At 34.3% G+C, this 20,015-nt stretch overlaps 1 protein-coding gene across 2 annotated transcripts in view; it reads left to right on the top strand.

Annotated features, from left to right (window-relative positions):
• Positions 1-20,015, top strand: part of LOC138705157 (uncharacterized) — a 70,642-nt gene that overhangs the window by 41,157 nt on the left and 9,470 nt on the right. For both annotated transcript variants that reach the window (XM_069833821.1, XM_069833822.1), the window contains exons 3-4: positions 14,602-16,246; positions 19,264-19,350. In XM_069833821.1, the coding sequence (XP_069689922.1) occupies positions 14,602-16,246; positions 19,264-19,350 (1,732 nt within the window). The remainder of the gene's footprint in view (positions 1-14,601; positions 16,247-19,263; positions 19,351-20,015) is intronic.

The following is a 20,015-nucleotide window of genomic DNA, read 5'->3' as shown; positions in this document are numbered from 1 at the left end:
AACTAACACCTTTTATATATATATATATATATATATATTTCTGGATTCGCCTATATGTGCACTATCTTGAATACAGTTATAGAAAAAGAATATTATGTGTAAAAAAAAAGTTGTCAATCGAAACTGGCCTACTACGTGCTTACTTTTTTCTTCGATTCACAAGTAGAGAACAGTCCCTGACATCACTCCCTCATAGTGACAATCCCTGAGGAAAGACTTCTTGTTACAACTCCCAGCAGTTACCAAATTTAATATTACTTCCGCTATTCCTGTCTTTTAAAAATACAGTAGGCCTATTTTATTTTCTCATAGAATAAAAGCTGCTATATTATATCAATACCAGTATAAGTTTTTCATCAATAATAAGTTCGTGTAGATCTCTATTTGTGTATTACATAATTTGTCTCATCTTGATTATACATCTTGATTACACACTTTTAACACTTTATATCACTTTAGAATTTAGTTATAATAAACACTTTCACGTGTCAAAACAACAACTAAGTTGTAAATTACTTTGTTGACTAGTTTCAAGATGATGGCTGACACAAAGCTGAAACCAGTCAATTAGGTAATTTAAAACTTAGTTTTTATTTTAACACATGAAAGTGATTAATATAACCATATTCCTAAGTGATATAAAGTGTTAAAAGTGTGTAATCAAGATTTATAATAAGTAGGTTTCTTTTGGAATATGGGAGATATTTAAATGAGGAAAAACTTCTACCACAGTGAGTTTATCCATCACAAATGAACTGTAATCACATCACCCTTTTGGGTAACCCTCACTTGACTGGACCAAACGGCAATCTGCTGCCAACTTAATATCATAACACAAAATGTTTATAGATAAAAACATTTACTACATCTATGAGCCTGTATGCTGTTATTGTAAAATAATATCATGCAAACATTATTCTTATAATAATATGCAATCAGGGGCAACCCGTCCATAAGAGCTGCGGAGCTGCAGCACTCCCTGCTTTGACAGGAAAATAAAAATAATATTTATTTTAATTTGTAGAAGAATTGTTACAGCTTTTATTGGTAAATTGCTTTATATTTCATCTGGCCGGGAATGTGTACTATTATCTTATGCATTATCTTCTTGCGCGTCGACTGTACTGGAATTGACACTGCATTCAAAGTCGTCCTGGGATCTGCAGGGAGGGACTGATCATAGAGTGTGTGTCTTGCTAGGTCAGGGGGTAGAGAGGTGAAGGGAAGCAGAGGGAAACTGCCGCTGTTTAAAAGCCATATTTCGCTGCAGTGACTTGCAGAGTCAGGCGACAAGGGAAGATCGTTCCTCCCCTCCCACACCGCTATTGTAATGCTACGTCAAATGGATTCTCTATTCCCTTCAACTTAATGACAAAATTTTTATTTTCTCTTCGCATACTTATTGTTGTAGAATCTTATCGAGTTAATATAACGAAATTAATATTCTCTTTTGTCTTATTATTACGTATATATCCAGTCTCCAGCAGAACCTGATATTTGCTTTAACTCAAAATGATTGCACGAGTAGAATCCTTTTAATATAGCACATAAAATACGAAAGAGACTTCTTTTCCAGTGTTAGAAAATTGTTGACCATCAGTATATCTGAGTGTTGCTTTGGTGTGACGTTTTAGTGCCGTAACTTAACCAGTGAAAAAATGTGCAAGCATGAGTGTGTGTGAATTACAGAATATTAATTTTATTTTTCTCAACTTTCCCTTGCGGAGAAAATTGATGTAACGAAGTGAAATTAAAGGGTCGTTCATTACCCAACTTAAATCTTACTCAAACTTCATCCAGCCAAAATAGTGCATATAATGTAAGGAAGTATAACAATGAAATTTACTCTGAGCATTTGTGATTGCCTCCTCTTCGGTGGTGATACTGCATAGACTAGGAGTGGTGTGACAGATTTAGGACATTTGCCCCTAAAAATTAAAAAGCGCGAATCTTTGCAATCTCACCTGAAAAATATTGTTTCTTGGCAATGTTAGGCAAAACTAATATTGCTGCGCAATTAAGTGAAACGAACAGAACAAACATTCTCAAACATTATCAAGAAGTGAGAACAAATCGTGAAATTATTTAAAAAAAAATATTGATTGTAAGTTATCAACTTTTGTGGCCAATATGAACTACTCCTTAGGGGACATGATGAAAACACGATTCGAAGGACTCTGGTGTATTTTGTGGGTTGCTACAGTCTGTAAGTAATCTAAACGAGCCTCTCAAAAATCATTTGGAACATGCCACTGTTTAAAGGTAATTCTAAAACAATTCAGAATGAACTGGTAGATTGCAAGTTGACTGTCTGCCGATCAGAAATTCAGACTGAAATCGATGGTATTAGTTTTTTTTAGCGATTAGCAAATGATGCCACAGACATCTCCCAACCAAGTCAGAAAGTTTTGGTTTTTCGATATGTAGTGCATTTATTTTTGTCCTATACTTATTAGTAATGATATCAAGAAGTGAAATTTGTATGTACCAAAATCTACTGCAGGTCTCACAATCCAAAAGTTCACGAGCCGCCACTGCATGCAATATAATTACACTGTAAAAATAATGTTGGTAATGCAAAATATTTTATTGCAATTACTTATGTACGTATCGTAATATGGGTTAATACCGATCACTTTTAATACATTTTCGTATGTAGTTCATTAGCATTTTCTTTAATATGTGCGTAATAAAGCAATTAATTATCTCCCAATCTTTAAGTACCTGTTGACTAATTTTAATTATCATTTTATTTTTAAAAAATCAGTGATCGGTGTTACCTCATATGATGGGGTAATACCGATCACCTGTTTAATTTCCCTCATGATCGCTAACTGTTGAAGGGGTTTTACCAATCAATAATTTATGTTTTAAAGAAGATTTAAAGAAAAATCAGTGATCAGTGTTAACTGATAGAATGCGGTAATACCGATCACCTATTAAATTTTCCTTATGATCACTATTAGAGCATGAAGGTGTTATACCGATCAGTATTTTAAGTTTAAAAAAATGTTTAAAATTATTTTAAACTTAGGGCTTACAAAGAACAATGTACCATGCTATATTTCATCATTTTTCAAGAATACAAATTACAGAATTCATGGAAATCCGATTTTGGCATTACTCCCATATTTGTTTTCTTCCACTGCTCCATGCTGCCTTCAGTGAATGAGAGAATGCCACATCAAGTGGCTGACATAAGTGAATTGTATTAGGTGGCAAGAACACATACCGTATCTTATATTGTTTTCTTTACATAGTTTTATTATATTTATGGACAGATAACTAGATAAATTAACGCCGATTGTTACTTTAGGTCCTTGTAATTTCTTTGTATAGGGGAGAAGCATCTTACAAAACCATTTCTCAGAAGTTCCTAGGTCAAACCAGCCGCTTTTATTGCGACCATATTCTGCACCATTAATTCCACCTTCTGTCCAGGTATCATAGCGACGTGTGCTTCTGTACACAGTGAGGTACAGGGCCACCTGCAGCTGCCGCCACCATAACACTAATACTTGTTTTAGACCTGTCCAAAATTTTTACTGGATGTTTCGAACCTCGTTTAACTATGATCTTACTCTGCCCAAGGTCATCGCAAAAATTAGTTTGTTCGTAGTTTATCAAATTTGAAGGCTGAACTTCATTCAAGGCCTCTTCTAAATTAGGAAAGAATTGATTCATTGTGTCTCTCGTTATGAATGCTCTGGATCGCTTCTCTTTTCACTCATTCTGCTTGAGAGCTCCTTATTCCTAGTTAGGAATCCAAGAAACCATTCATTTCCAGGACGATTATTCGTAAATCTTTTCTCCTCTTTTCATTTCCAGCTGAAGTAGTCCTGAACAACATCTCTTACACCCACTTCCTTCAAGGGAAATCTCCGAATGGACAATTTTCCATTCCTTACTGCCCGAACAGCATTATCCAAGTGAATTGGATTGTATCTACCACATCTCCATGATGGTCCCGATTTTTTCTGTATAGGTCCACCCATGATCGGTGTTACCCTGGAACTTTTCCATTTCCCATATTAAATGTTTTAATTTCAAGTAGGTATGATCTAATAATTATCCAACTTACGAACAATATAAGTAACTAATTATACAACACATTTTAACTCTCACCTACGTCACAAAACCCTTCCAGTGAAGCAGTAGAACTGAAGTTACACAAGGATATTATAGCAAGCAGAAAACGACTTGGCATCAACAATGGAAAATGAAACTTAATTAATACAGCTGCGAACCTTCACGCAGCTGGTTCATATCAGCCACATTATTAGCTTCGTAAATAACGTATTGTCCGACATACCTCACGATATAATACAACAAGAGCTACAATCTTTTAATGAAAAAGCAAAATGGTCGGTATTATAATACTATATCGGAATTACCCCAACTTACGGTATGTCAAAAGCCAATTTATATAATAAAGCATTTGTGGAGTGTCATTTCAAATCGTATTAAATGCAGAAAAACAAATTTTACAGGAAACGTAAAAAACGTTTCACGGCTAAGATAATGGGAAAATTTTAAATATCTTAATGTCATATTTTAGACATTGTGAAATGACACCAAATGTAATAAACACTGACACTGATTGTTTAATCTAAAGCATGAAATTGCCAATTGAAGTTTGCACTTAATATGTTTTGCACCGACACAGTGTATTTAATATGTTTTGAAGCGATTTTGACACATAATACGATTTGCATCTATAAACCACGCTAAATTGTGCCCTGTCATTTGTCAGTTTTTTCTGTGGTTCTTACAGCAGCATACTACGTAGGCCAATATACCAATAGCTTTATTGCTTTCTGCTGGAAAATAATGATAAGGAACGGCGAGTTTCTTACCTGCAACCTTTCGAACGGAGCTGCCTAAAGAGACATACTTTGGATCATGCGGACACCTGGGTCGATCTCTAACTCACATTGAATAAAAATTTTAAATAATTATGGCATCTACAGGATGAGCACAAAGTTCCGTTACCCCCTTAAATATCTGAAATACCTCAAATATGCACACTATTGATGTAATTCTGGTCATAATTCAAACATGCAAACAAAATAACCACTGTACACTAACTGTGTATACCTAAGTATCTAAAGAGTCAGTATGTTCCCCATTATTCTCATGACACAAAATAATATGGAGTAATGGGACTTTTTGCCCACCCTGTATACTTTATTCTTCAATCCTTATACCGGTATATCAGTATTTTATTAAGCTCTATGACAAAATTATGAAATATGGTGTGAACACTTGTATTAATTACTGCAATATCTAAGTAAGCTTTAATAACAAAATTACAATATTACATATTTTTGTAAGATTTATAATAAAATTATAAAAAATATGTTGTAAAGATTTGTATTAAAATACAGTATTACAATATTTAAGTAAGTAAGCTTTGTAACAAATTTATGAAATGTGGCGTGAACACTGGAAATTGTATTAATTAATTGCTTTAGATTGCACACACTATTTCATTAACATTTTAAATTCTACCTTCACATGATTCTTCATGCAAACAATCAGATTCATTCTCATTGTTTTAACTTTCACTAATCTGATTTGTATTAATAAAAATATCATACAATTTCACTGAATCAACCTCTTTCCAATTTTCTCCAAATGTACTATTGAGTAGGTTTCGCAAATCAGATTTTTTGGCATTACTGATTGATCTCAAGCTGGTGACTTTCGGAGGTACTTTGACATGATCCATGAACATACCACGTTTCATCAGACAAGCACATGATTTAGATGGATCGTCACATCGGTATGTAGGTTCCATTTTGAAAGTGACATTCACTTTCCCATTCCTCTCGCATTTCTTTAGCATTATTCTTTTCATTTCTTTTATGCCACTGAAGTTGTTAAATTCATTAGACAAGAGTTTGAAATCCCCGACATGCCAATCTGTGCCTAAATATTTTACTGTCCCCACTGTGTCATATATCGCCTTATACTCCTCAGGAGTATGAATTTCATTCTTCTTACGCAAAACCTTTTCTAGTAGCCCAAAAGCTCTGTCAGCTGATAGAAAAGAATGGCCTCTTACCGGAAAAAACTAACAGATTTTCAGAAACCTGAGGACGTGGTTTTCTTTGGAGCCAAAGACCAAGAGCATGTACAACATGCATGCTATTTTGTCCACCACATTCATCGGCGAACAGCCTAATACATTTGGTGAACTGTCGAAATTAAATTCACTGTTAAATGTAGTGACACAAGATTCCACTTCAATAGCGCCCGCCCAGCCTGTGCTTCATTTCATGTAAAGAAATTTGGCCTCTGTGAAGCTTTATCAGTTACACAGAGGGTATAGAAAGCTAATTGTCTTGAATAATAAACTTCACTTATGCTGAGTTTCGAGAGCGGTTGCAGTTGCTGTAAGTCGAAACAAAATGACTGTGTCTCATTAGGTTCTGTTCTCATAATTTTATGGAACGTATTGGCACGAAGCTTATGTGCGTCTAAATCGACTAAGAGCCTACTCTTTTTCAGTGTATCATCGCAGTTTCTTATTGGGAACAGCATGGGTGCGCAATAACTGCATTCATCATTGGTCGGTGTACAAAATCCTATAGCCTATTGAATTCTGTCCCGAGAAATATTTGGAAAAAAAAAACCTTTTTACTCTTAAGTCGGGTATTAACACTTTAATTGTACATTTTGAAGAGCTCTGTAATATTTAATTCGGAAGCCAAATAAAGTCTCTGACTTCTACTTCTATTGTAATGTGATTCCCTTGCTCTTTCTTATAGTAGGTTATTTTACGACGCTCTATCAACATCTGAGGTTATTTAGCGTCTGAATGAAGTAAAGGTGATAATGCCGGTGAAATGAGTCCGGGGTCCAGCACCGATAGTTATCCAGCATTTGCTCATGTAGGGTTGAGGTAAAACCCCGGAAAAAACCTCAACTAAGTAACTTGTCCCGAACGGGAATCAAACCCGGGCCACCTGGTTTCGCAGCCAGACGTGCTCACCGTTACTCCACAAGTGTGGACCACTTGCTCTTAATTTAGAGATAAATTACACTATTTCCCTCTTCTTAGCTACATATAGTGCTCTCTTTCGGGCACCACCTCTCCTCTCTCTGATTCCCTTACTACTCTTAATAGATTTTGCTATTGTACATACCTTGATAATCAGTAATCACAATGTTATAAAACAGCGGGAAAATAATGGCGGGAAGATACAGCAAGCTGGCCAACGCTGTCCATTTAAGATTTTAACTAATGGAAGTTGTACATAATACGATTTGATCCGACACATCATGGGAGTTGTACATAATACAATTTGATCCAACACATAATTTTCATCATAGAAAAAAGGCGGGAAAGAATACGAATTGCTCCAATATGAGATCAGGGTCTTAAAGAATACCGTCTCAGCTATGCGAAACCGCTTCAAACTAAATTTCGACTGAGGATGTATTTAATACAATTTGAAACGACACTCTACATTTTATAGATTCGATATATTAGGTAAAGTGCACAGCAGTTTTAGCTTTCTTCCTGACAGGAATAATGTATTTGGCCTATTACAAGTCAAACTCCATCAACTATTGCTTGAACTTTCCAAGCGTAGTTTTATACGGAATTGAAAGCGAAGGGTTAATTTCGGGTGACAGTTTGGATTCACTGTTTCGATTTTTTAGTTATTATTTGTTAAACAGACTCTAACTTTAACTGTATTAATTCCTTAATTTGTCTATGAAGAAACGGTCTTTAATTCCTCTTATTAAGTTAGTTTCTCTTGCTTGTATCTGGCTCCCCTAATCTTTCGTTAACATTCACAATTCATTCTATGGCATGATGTGTCACTTGTCAGCAGTCTATAATAGCTTTAGTCAATGTGTAAAAATACGCTTCATACTTATGCAAAGAGTCTCTAAGGTCATTTAAACGTTCACAGCTCGCATCAATAAAACCATTCCCTAAAAACCATCGTACAAAATATTGGTTACGTCTACTGAGTCAGATGTAGAAGGTGACATGGATTTGAACAACAGAGCACAGTGGAAGCAAGTAGAAATAAAGTAAGGCTGGATATTAAACACTAGGCTATATAATAAAATATAATTAAATGAGAACTACAAATAAGTACAAATATAATTAAATGAGATAAGACAACAGTAGTAATTAATGAAACAATATGAAGAATATGAATTGGAATAACAATAACAGTGTAATGGCTGATACACACAGCACTTTCCTAAAATTGCATTCAAGTGTGTCCTATGCGAATACAATATCAACTCGGCTCGTAATAAAGAAAACATACACATATGCCTGCACTGTATTACAACACTTCAACTAACAAGTAGATAAACGAGAGGAGTATTCCTATCAATTTAATAAGTACAAACTGTCTATACATTACCGTCAGACGAATCTCAAACTACAGTGGCCTGTATCTCTATTCCTAATCTGGTACATTCTAAGAAAGCAAGTCAATAATACTCGTTCCTAAATGTGTATCTCGCATACTAGCAAAGTTTTGAATATATATCTTCCATGATAGCGAAGTTGCACCTATTTATCTCCCACGCTATCAAACTTCCAAGTGTGTGTCTCCCCTGATATCAAACTTCTGAGTGTGTGTCTTCCCTGGTACCGAACTTGCAAGTATGTGTGTCTCCCCTGGTACCAAACTTCTAAGTGAGTGTGTGAGTGATGTAAGGATATAACAGGAATGCCAGATGGAAAAGATGTCACTGACTGACCCGGCATACACGGCCCATTGTGCAGCAACTCACAAAAGTACATTGCCTCAGCACAAGAAAGCGCTCTCCCCATTTGAATTTAATCCCGTAACCATGGCAAGAAAAGAAAACAGACTTACCTTATTTATTTACTACTACCAGTAGGCTACATTTTATACACAAAAAAATGAGTGCCTGGTGTGTCACAAATGTGAATACAATTATCGGGCCCATGTTCTTTCACCAAACTGTTACCAGTAATGTCTATATAAATGCAATTTTGTTATTGGTATTTGGATTCATTCCGCGATTGACAGAGGAAAAAAAAACAGTCTGCTTGACTTCAACACGACTTAGCACCTGCTCATACAGTGGGTAGGCCTTTATAAGAAATGGAAAAGGTCTTTGAGAAAAGAATTAACAGTAACAATGTCTGGCCAGCCAGGTCACCTGATCTGGAATTAAGTTCTTATTCATATTTCTCAAATCTTCAAACGTTATTGCGTCACTGCGTCAATTACTTTATTTTTAAGTAAAGGCAGCAGTATGAATATAGTGTTGAAGAAAATCAAAACAACAAAATTTAAAGAAAAATATGAATGATGATAATGATGATTTCTACTACTACTACTACTACTACTACTACCACCATCACCACCATCACCACTACTAATACTCTAATACTACACTATTATTATTATTATTATTATTATTATTATTATTATTATTATTATTATTATTATTATTATAAATCGTTTTGAATTTTTCTTTGCCTTGCCATCTACTAAATTACCCCTATCCTAGATAAAATAATAGTATACAAGAAGAAATTGGATGACCATGTTCAATGCATGGAGAACAAACGAATGCCAAAAGTCCTCTATGAATGCAAACCAATAGAAGACGAGAACCTGGAAGGTCTAGATGATGACGGTCTATTGAGCCGGAACAGGATAAACATCCTATACCGTGAAAAGATGATTATTACAAATATCAAGAAAGTATCTCATTTTCGATGTCTGGTTTGTAACATATCACATGAAAGACATAGGGGGTAATGTATCTCAAGAGAACAGTAGGCCTATTAATTTAAAGTTCAGAAACATGGACTATAAACCTAAGAGACAAAAACAGAATTCAAAGAACAGAAATGAAACTGTTACTGAGTGTGTAAATGCAATAATCTATTGTATTTACACATGATATTCTTTCCCACTCATGTTAAAAATGGAGATCGAAACAAAATTGAGTGGAATATCTAACACGCGTGAATAAGACAATCATTCCAAAAGAAGTTTCAAAATATTATCCTAGAAATAGACAATCAGATGATTCCTTTGAGAACAGAAAGGGCACAATTCCTAATTCATGATAGGAGATGGGCAGAAGTCATTTTATAAAACTCCTAACACTGATATTCTCTAAGAAAAGAAGAGAATAATAGGGGAAAGGGAAAACGAGGGGAGGAAGGGAGAGAGGGAGAGGGGAAGAGAGAGAGGAAAAAAGAGAGAGAAAATTGTGAAGATATCAAAGCAAATTAATTTCGTATACTAAAATGAATACAGAATATCGGGGAATAAATATGTCTGCCTAGGAATATGATACATTTATTAATTAGTATAACATTATAATGCTTTTCAAGCAACTTAGTTCATGAATCTCACTTTCTTCGTGGCTATATTATTTTGTCTGGGTGCATGTAACATTTCAATTACCACCACTAACAGTGACTGAGTCTTAACAACACAACTAGGCAATGTTGCTTCAAGTGCAAATGGCTCGTGTTGTTGTGGACAGCTAAAAAGCTATGCCCTCCATGAACTAAGTCGCATGAAACCAATATAATTATCAAAGATTATATAAAGCTTTTTAAAGAATATTGAAATATATCGACGTGTTTCAAGTAGATCCCTACTCAATATTACCCATAGTATCAGACGTTATCCTTATAAAGAGAGTTTCTTGAGAAATAAAGGGCAGTGAACAGTATATCTGAGCATTTAAAGCACTTTCAGGTACCGATACAATTCGAATGTTAATCTACTTGTCATAGCAACTTAAGTTACCTCACATTACAAATTGCCTAGTGCTTGGCAAGAAAAGTCGTGGTTATATCACAACAAAAAAAAAAAGTTATGTATATTGTTGAGTCTAGAAAAAAATTTCCATGCTCGATAATATTTCTCTGACTATATAAGTGATATACTCTTATATATTGCAAGGGACTAAGTTATTAAATATCGATGCTGTTTGGGTAAAGGGAGATATGTCATAAAAATGAGTTTTGAGTTAAATGATCATAAAAATGAGTTTTGAGTTAAATGATAATTAAACATCAGACCCTTATTGCAAATAATTTTCTACACAAACAAAACACATCAAATGCTAGTATTCTTTTGTTTTTTGCACTCCACTTGTAGAATTTAACTTGTGTATTCCCCTGGAGAACAAAACTCCTTTTGCACAAATAATGACTTCACCCCTTTATCCGAACACCATTGATATATTGGCTATACATTATTAGACATTTCATATAATAATTCTGAAAAATCGCATGTGATGTTCTACAAACAACTTACTTTATATTAGGCATTTTACTTGTTGACTGGACATTTAATGAAATGCTAGTCATTTTTTATATACTGTAGAGTGGGGTTATTCTGAAAACAGGTCCAATTTTTCGTTCCCTTCGATCTATATGGAATGTAACCTCTATGGAGCATATTTCTTACATGCTGGATAAGAAGACAGTTGATGTTGAAATTTCAAGTGAATGCACCCACCAATTAACTTAGAAGTTGACGGCTGAAATTCTCATTATAAAAACTTTCAAGTGTGTTATAAATATACAGATATTTTTGTTTTTTGGAAAGTTAATGAGTAAATACATACTTCTGTGTGAAAAATAATGTAAGTAATATAATTTTAGCTTTATTGTAATCCATGGATCAGAAATATTGTTTTGTGGAAACTTTCCTGAAATATGGTATGGATCTATTCTGAAATGGAAGATTTGGCTACTTCGACAAATAACATAACCCAAACAAAGTGTAGCAAGAATGCTCTCCCGACTGAGCTACTGTGTCATGTATAGTTCCTGGGGTAGCTCAGTTGGGAGAGCATTTGTGCACTAAGCGAAGGGTCCCAGGATTGATACCCAGCCCTGGAGCAATTTTTCCTTGAAATTATTCAAACCTGCTTTACAGGGAGCTACTATCTGAAAGCCAGATTTGCATAAAGTGTAGCAAGACTTAAAACATTTTAATGCAACCTATTTTAACCTATTGACAGTTAGTTCCTTTTCAACTACACGCTTAAATGTGACTAGGCCTTTGTTCAAGATATGAGTTGGTTCCCTCAAGGTGATGATATTGACACAGTTTATAGGGATGACATCATCAAAATATTATCTAATCCAGAGTTTGCATTGCGGAGATGACAAATTAAATTTGTTTTTGACATTGAAGTGCCTAATTTGCAGTGACATAAACAAGTATGATTAGTTCAAGCGAAGTTAAGAGCTATTATGTTTATCTATAATTTTGTTTTATGTAATAGTACATCTGTTCAACTCCAAGTTTTGTCTTAATATTTGCAAACAAACGTTTGTAAGAAAACCTTTTGTAAAAATGACCTTTTTTTAATTTCATTATTAGGCCTACTGCAAACGGAAAACACTGACTTGTTGTACATTAAATTTAATGAATGAATGAATGAATGAATGAATGAATGAATGAATGGAGCCAAACGTGTCCCATTAAGGGCTATGGCTTCCGAATGGAGTAGCTTCTATTCCTAGAACTCATATGGGGAGCTATTCCATATGACTTTTGTCTCTTTTAATAGTTGTGCTCGAGTCGTGCTTTGTTCATTTCGTCTTCACTATAATTCTAGTCATACACTTTGTCACTAGACTTTGTTCACTTCATTTCACTATAATTCTAGTCATATACTTTGGCACTCCATTTTGATCACTGTCTACTACCACTGGCCCACCGGATACAAACTTATTCGTATTTTTCTTTCACTTGTGTTGTTTGATGTGGGTGGAGATGTGTGACTAATCAGTTAGCGTCTGCTCTTGTAGTGCTCTCCAAGTCTGCCGGTCCCTCGCTGTTGTGGTCCAGTGTACTTCTATGACGTTCTTGAAGAGGTCGGTCCATATGGTCCTAGGTCTTCCCCCTCTTCTTCTTCTTCCCCTCCGGGGGTCCCACAAGATTGCGACATGTGTTCATCTTCCTTGCTGTAATCTTGTTACGTAGCCTCCCCATTTCCACTTCATGGTAGTTGTCCATTGTGATACACACGCTGTTTTCGCCATCTCTCTTATCTGTGCGTTTGGGACTCTGTCTTTGAGTGTTATTCCCAGAAATTTCCTCTCCATCTTCCTTTGACAGATTTGTAGCTGCTTTTGTGCTTCTGTCAAGCTCCATGTCTGACATCCATACAGCAGTGTTGGGTATATGCAGGTTTCTAAAGTGCTGAACTGTAGTGGGCTACATTAAATTAATCAGAATAAAATAATTTATGAGAAAACAGTTTCAGAATAGACCCTGGTTGCATCTACAAATTCTGTTTTTAAAAACAATGTAGTTTCAGAATAGCCCCAACCACGGGCCTTTTCTGAAAATGCCTTTGATTTATTTTTTCAAATACAGTAGAACCTCTATCATCCGTGGTAATGAAGGGGGTGGAGTAAACGGTTAATCGAGAAAATCGGATAATCTGTATCATAAAAGGTTTTCATAAATTGAGCGCATAATACAGTTTCGTAATTTCTTCCGTAATCTTTTTTTTTTTTTTAATATGCTAGATAGTGAATCAGAAGTTCACTAATTTAAGTCAGGTTTTCAACTTTTCAACAATCGGTTTTTAATGGCCAAGAAAACTCCTTATGACAGCTGGCTGGAAAGATAGGAATAGTACAGGTCTCATGTAGTAGATTTATATACCGGTACTGTATACATTTTATATTTGTTTTTCATTAAACTCCGCACAGTTATAATTCTACCTCATATTCTGATGTGAGATGAACCACAGTTTCTCTTTTCCCAAACCACCCAATTAGGCCTACTTGCACTTTTTTTTTTTCGTAGCACAACACGTTTTCTTTCGACAACTGTGGAAGACATTTTACATAGAAGTTAGATAGTACGGCCACTCGAAGAGTAGATCATACTCTGTAAGGGTAAAGGTTTGTAAAAATACACTCTGTAGAAAAAAACTTGCACTAATATAATGCACAGTATTTCATATTTTTTCTGCAGAAAAAAAAGAAAGCAAGAGAGAAAGACAGTCAGATAATCCTCCAATCGGTTAATAAAGTGACGGAAAATCGGGGTTCTACTGTACTATAAAGTTTAAAAAACTAAATATTTTGATGAACAGCATCTTAAGGCCATCCTATTTCAAATTACTGAAAACAAAATACTCAGAACGAAAATAGTTTTACAGCAACAACAAAAAGATAAATAAAAAAAACCTTTCGGAATAGCCCCACTTTACAGTATGTTGTATTACTTCTAATTTATTTGAATATTTGTTATGTATGTAAATTAAAAAAATACGTGAGTGAACCGAATCCTATGAGGCTACCTCCAATCGGAGGCAGTTTGTTCAATATAATTTATATTTACCTACTTTGTTGAAAAAAATTAATAACAAATTTTGATAACTTTACATTATCTAATTTCATAATTTTCCATACAAACTCTATTTGTTTTTTAAGTTAGATTAAGAACTTAAGTGCAATTTACATAAATATCATACTGTAAGATTATATTTTACAAAGGGATCTTTATTTTAATATTTGTTCAAATTCAAATTATGTAGCTTGAATAACATCTTACTTGAAACAATCTCATCTTGTTCATTCTTTTCCAGGCTCACGGAATGAATCAAAAGATCAAAGAAGAGTCAGTTTCCAGATTAAGACTCAGCCCCAGCAGAAGAATGCTATAGAATACCACAAATCTACATTAAATGAAAATAACACAGACAATAAAGAACACCTGTATCAAACAATAAATTATAATTTATTAAAAAATTCAATACGTGGACAGTGGAATGCTATAAAAACTGGAACAGAAAGGACTACACCAAATTACAATGGAAATATCAATTTAAACTGGAAGTTTTTAATTAATGAAAGTATAGAGAATAATATAATATATGACACTTCAAGTGATACTGAGAAATATAACCACCACTACTATGCTGCGACATCACAGAAAACAGAATCTTCTCAACCTGACACTATTATGTCAGACACTGCATCATCACTTATCATTCCATCCACTGTTGACAGTGATATACAGGAGATTGAAACATCATTCACTGCATCCAATATCGACAGAGATGCATCAAAATTCTCTTCTTCCACTACAACCATAACACCATGCTCGGTATATCCCCCTCCAAACAACTCTACTACAGATTCAACTCCTACATTGTCTGTAACAACAGAATTCATTCCACTCAGAGACAACATAAGACTAATCCCAGTCTCAATACAACCCACAGAAAATGCCATTCCAGGCGAAACTACTGCTACATGGTCCACAGCATATGCCACTGTAACACCACACAAGGCAGATGCCAATCTCTACAAAACTACTATTACTACAGAGTACATAAGAGATATCTTAACAGATCCCACTCCTATAGTAGCTGATACTCCTACTACTGCTGATACTACTACTGATGATTCTACTATTACTACTGAGACTACTACTACTACTACTACTACTGGTACTACTACTGCTACTACTAGTACTGATACTACTACTGCTGATTCTACTACTGCTACTACTTCTGCTGACACTACTACTGCTACTACTACTGATACTACTACTGCTATTACTACTGCTGATACTACTACTGCTACTACTACTGCTGATACTACTACTGCTACTACTAGTACTGATACTACTACTGCTACTACTACTGCTCATACTACTACTGCTACTACTAGTACTGATACTACTACTGCTGATTTTACTACTGCTACTACTACTACTGCTACTACTACTGCTGATACTACTACTGCTACTACTACTACTGATACTACTACTACTATTACTGCCAATACTACTACTACTGGTACTACTACTACATGGCTTGATTCCACTTCAACTACAACACCCATGACAAATTCCAGTCCCAACACAACTACAGAAAATTCCACTACTTCTACTATAACAACACCACACACGACATATCCAAACAACTCTACTACAACGTTGCCTATAACAGATTCGCCCGGTAATGACACAACGGTTGATAATTCAACAAATGATACCACAGACACTTCAGAGTCTACAACAGAAAACACTACCACTGACTTACCTACAACTACATCTAATAATCCAACTACCGGTACGACAATAACTGATTCGTCTGAGCTTTTTAGTTCTGAAACTATGTACATTGTAATAGCAGTAGCTATTTTGGCACTTTTTATAATAGTAGCAATCATTACGTACACGATACGGTGGAAAAGGAAGAGGCGCAATGCACAGGTTGACAGGTATGTAATCTCTAGTAATACTTATTAAGCTGTAGTGATCAGAAAGAGGAATATAATGTTGTATGAGATGTTGATCTATTTACATTTAGTCTGTTTGTGTTTAATAACATCCAGACCAAAGAGGTTATTCAGAGTTCTTTATATGTACTTGTATGACAGAAAAACTCCCCCTTACTTAGTTTTTAGTTTTCCCATTGCAAATCATGCAAAGATCTTAACAGGGCTGCACCTCGTCTCTTCAATTAAACTCTGTACACTATCACACAGCCATTCCATAAAATAAGGGAATTTTTACCTAAAGATAAGGAAAACCTTATATATGAGTAATCAAATTGAAACTCGTAACTTTAATAATAATAATAATAATAATAATAATAATAATAATAATAATCATAATAATAATATCATTACTATATAATTAATATATTAACATATTATTATTGTTCTGAGGTTTCAGCATTTTGAAATTTTGTTTGATGTATAAATTTAAATAGTTTGTGTCAATGACATATCACATGGTTTCAACATTGTTGTGTACTACGTGTTGCATAGAGATCAGTTACCTCCATATTGTCAGCACCTAAAGTTGTTAATAATAACAGAGGTCATTCACTATTTAAAGTGTTGTAAGTAAGTTTTATTGAAATGAAAAGAGGAAAATAAATTCAAAATGAAACTTTACTCTTTTTTTTCTCACCTGTAACACTGCCAGCAACCTTTATTTAGTTATTTTGCTAGGTGAATATATATATTAAGGGTCTTGGAAAAATGATTTACAATTTTTTAAACCTCCAATTCTTCATTAATATCGATATTAAAATTCTGACAATAACAAAAGAACAGAAAATATTTGATTTTACATTTAACACAAAAATGTTTTTTCAATTTTTGTCCCACACACAACAAATTCTAAAATTAAGCTATTATTTCAAATACATTAATAAAATTTAAAAAATTTAAACAACATGCATTATGTAGGATAATATGCTTCATTTGAAGAATTCAAACATGAAAGGTTACACTGCATTATTTAAAGTAATGTAGCAATTTGAAGTTAAAAAACTGAGTAAGAATTTCCTACCTATAATTATGGAATGGCTACACAGAGAAAAATTATATATGATAGGCTATATGTACTGTAGCATAAAAGAATGTGGAACTGTTTCTAAGAAAAACACATTAAATATCCTGCTGTTCCATAGCCAGAGCTCTTAAAATAAACAAGCTTGCTATGAAACATATTAAAATAGAAACTTCTATGTACTGGCCAATTTCTTTTCTAGACAACTCAGTCTTAATGGATATACCACCACCACAAATATGTAACTTACTCTTTCTGGGGGTGCTAGAGTATTTTTATATAAAAAAGCAATATGTATCTTTGTTCTGGCAATAAAGCATTATTATTATTATTATTATTATTATTATTATTATTATTATTATTATTACTACTACTACTACTCATTCCGAACGAGTTCCAAAGCACGTTGGAACAGGGAACTGGAAGTTCAGAATCGGTTCAGAATCAGTTCAAGTCTTGTTGGAACGCACATTGAGATACTGTGCATGAGCAGGCAGTTCAGAATCGAGTCTGAACCGTGCTGGAACAAACCTATTTCATCCTGTCCCCTACAAAAGAAAAATAATCGGAATTAGCAATGCTGAAAGTGCATACAGATGGTATTTGCTTGAAATCTCGAAATATTTTTTAAGCAGCAAAAGATGTTCTCTAAATTTCGTACAAAGAGAAAGCAAAAATTAGTATAAATAAGACGTGAGAAATTTTATTATTAATATTATTTTTCTTTCTTGGCGAACACACATGCAAGTTGACTTGTACTGTTCCTATGAAAATAAGAAGTTAATCATGCAGGTTAAAAGAGAAACCGCAGAGTAAAACTTTTTTTTTGGAAGAAACAGTTGTATAAAATATAGTTTTAAAATAATTTTAAATAAAAAAAAGTAGTACAATAATTATTATTATGATGCAGAGAAAACATTTGTCTGTAACTGACTTCCAATCTCCAGCACCCCCACTCTCGCAGAAACTCCACATGGAGAAGTTCATCCAAGATTCCTGGTGCTCAGGCGATCAGTTATTCTTATTGCAGTCCAGTCAATTTGATACAGGTAGACTTTAAAACATGAAGTACATTGTGGAGCAGTGCGTATTATTAGTAAGTACTTTGGCTAATTATAGATCACATTGTGAGTATAGATTCAAATTTGAAAAAAAAAAATGTCATAGCGTAAATGTTCCAAATGTTTTATATAAGATTATTTTGCACTGCTGGTACTGGTTCAGAAAGCAAACAGAAGAAGGACTATTTTGATAGAAGAGATGTTGAATGAAATTGGAACAGCATTAGAAAGAAGTATAATGAAATCTCTTAATTGTCTAGCAGCACAGTGTGCAGTTTCACGTCGAGTCACATATACAGCAACAAAATTACTGAAATTGTAAACATACAGTGTAAGATTTCAGTGATTCAAACACTAACTAATCCCGAAAACGAAGGAAGAATTCAGTTTGTAATTGTTTACTGCAGTCTATACATAATGCGACCGTGAATTCAGAACTGATATTTTATACTGACAAAGCATGACTATATTCATTGGGATATGTAAGTTCCCAAAACATTCGTTATTGAAACACCTTACTGATTACTTGGACATTCGTAATGTTCTTCACAACATTATATATAAGAAGAACTAGTCCTAGTGTTCAGGAATTTATTGAAGCGACGAAAAGCTTGCATACAAATATATGGACATCATTTAAAACATTTTTTTTTTTTTTTTTTGTAATTTAAAGAAAGATTAAACACTGCAATAGCATTTACCTACATCCTTAATCATAAGATTGATGAGAAATCTCTTCATATTTCATAGTGAAAGTGCGTTTCATTATGACAATTGAGACTGCTCCAGATTGGAAATCCTATACATTAGGCCTACTGTATAACAATGAAATAAGAAGTGTCTAGAAAGTAAGAAAAGTTATGTTATCTTTGCAGAAAAGAAGAGGATATAACAATAGTCGTAACTCCAAAAGTTAATGGTATTAAAGAAGCAAAAATAAACACTCCTCCACAACTGGACAGGTAAGATGAACAACCAGATAATTTGATCTGTCTTCTTTTATTTTTTACATAACACGGTAGAAGGAGATAATACGATACAGAATGATTACAAAGTCCCATTATCCATACCAGTATCTATTTTATACATGTTTTTGTAGTCTTAAGATGTTTATTGGTATGTCTAATGTGTGTTTCAGATAATTAATACCGAACAAGGCCAATACAAGTGATTACACCATCAAAGAGCGCATTATGGCAAGCAGTTGGGTTCACAACAGGCCATGAATTGGAAAGACGATAGAAGAGGTGCGTGAGACTTCCAACAGACATTCAGACGTCAGGCTCAAGCACATGAAAACAGACCTAAAATTCACACATACCAACCAATGTGTGTGAACGAATTATCAGATACTGACTTAGCACAGCTCTTCTGACAACATTTGACACCATCCCAAAGTGCAGTAAGGTGATATTTAGTGATGAGTGCGCCATATACCAGAATTAGGTGTTTTGGTGTAAAAACAATCCATACTTTTATGAAAAGGTGGAGCAGAATCCTCCCCATACCATGATATGGGTGAACCCAACTGCTTGCTATAATGCGCTCTTTGATGGTGTAATCACTTGTATCGGCCATGTTTGGTATTATCTGAAACACACATTAGACATACCATAACATCATAAGA

This window comes from Periplaneta americana, chromosome 8 (assembly GCF_040183065.1).
Source record: "Periplaneta americana isolate PAMFEO1 chromosome 8, P.americana_PAMFEO1_priV1, whole genome shotgun sequence".
Classification (NCBI taxonomy): domain Eukaryota; kingdom Metazoa; phylum Arthropoda; class Insecta; order Blattodea; family Blattidae; genus Periplaneta; species Periplaneta americana.
The sequence above is the reverse complement of the archived record's forward strand: the minus strand, read 5'-3'. Positions and strand labels throughout refer to the sequence as shown.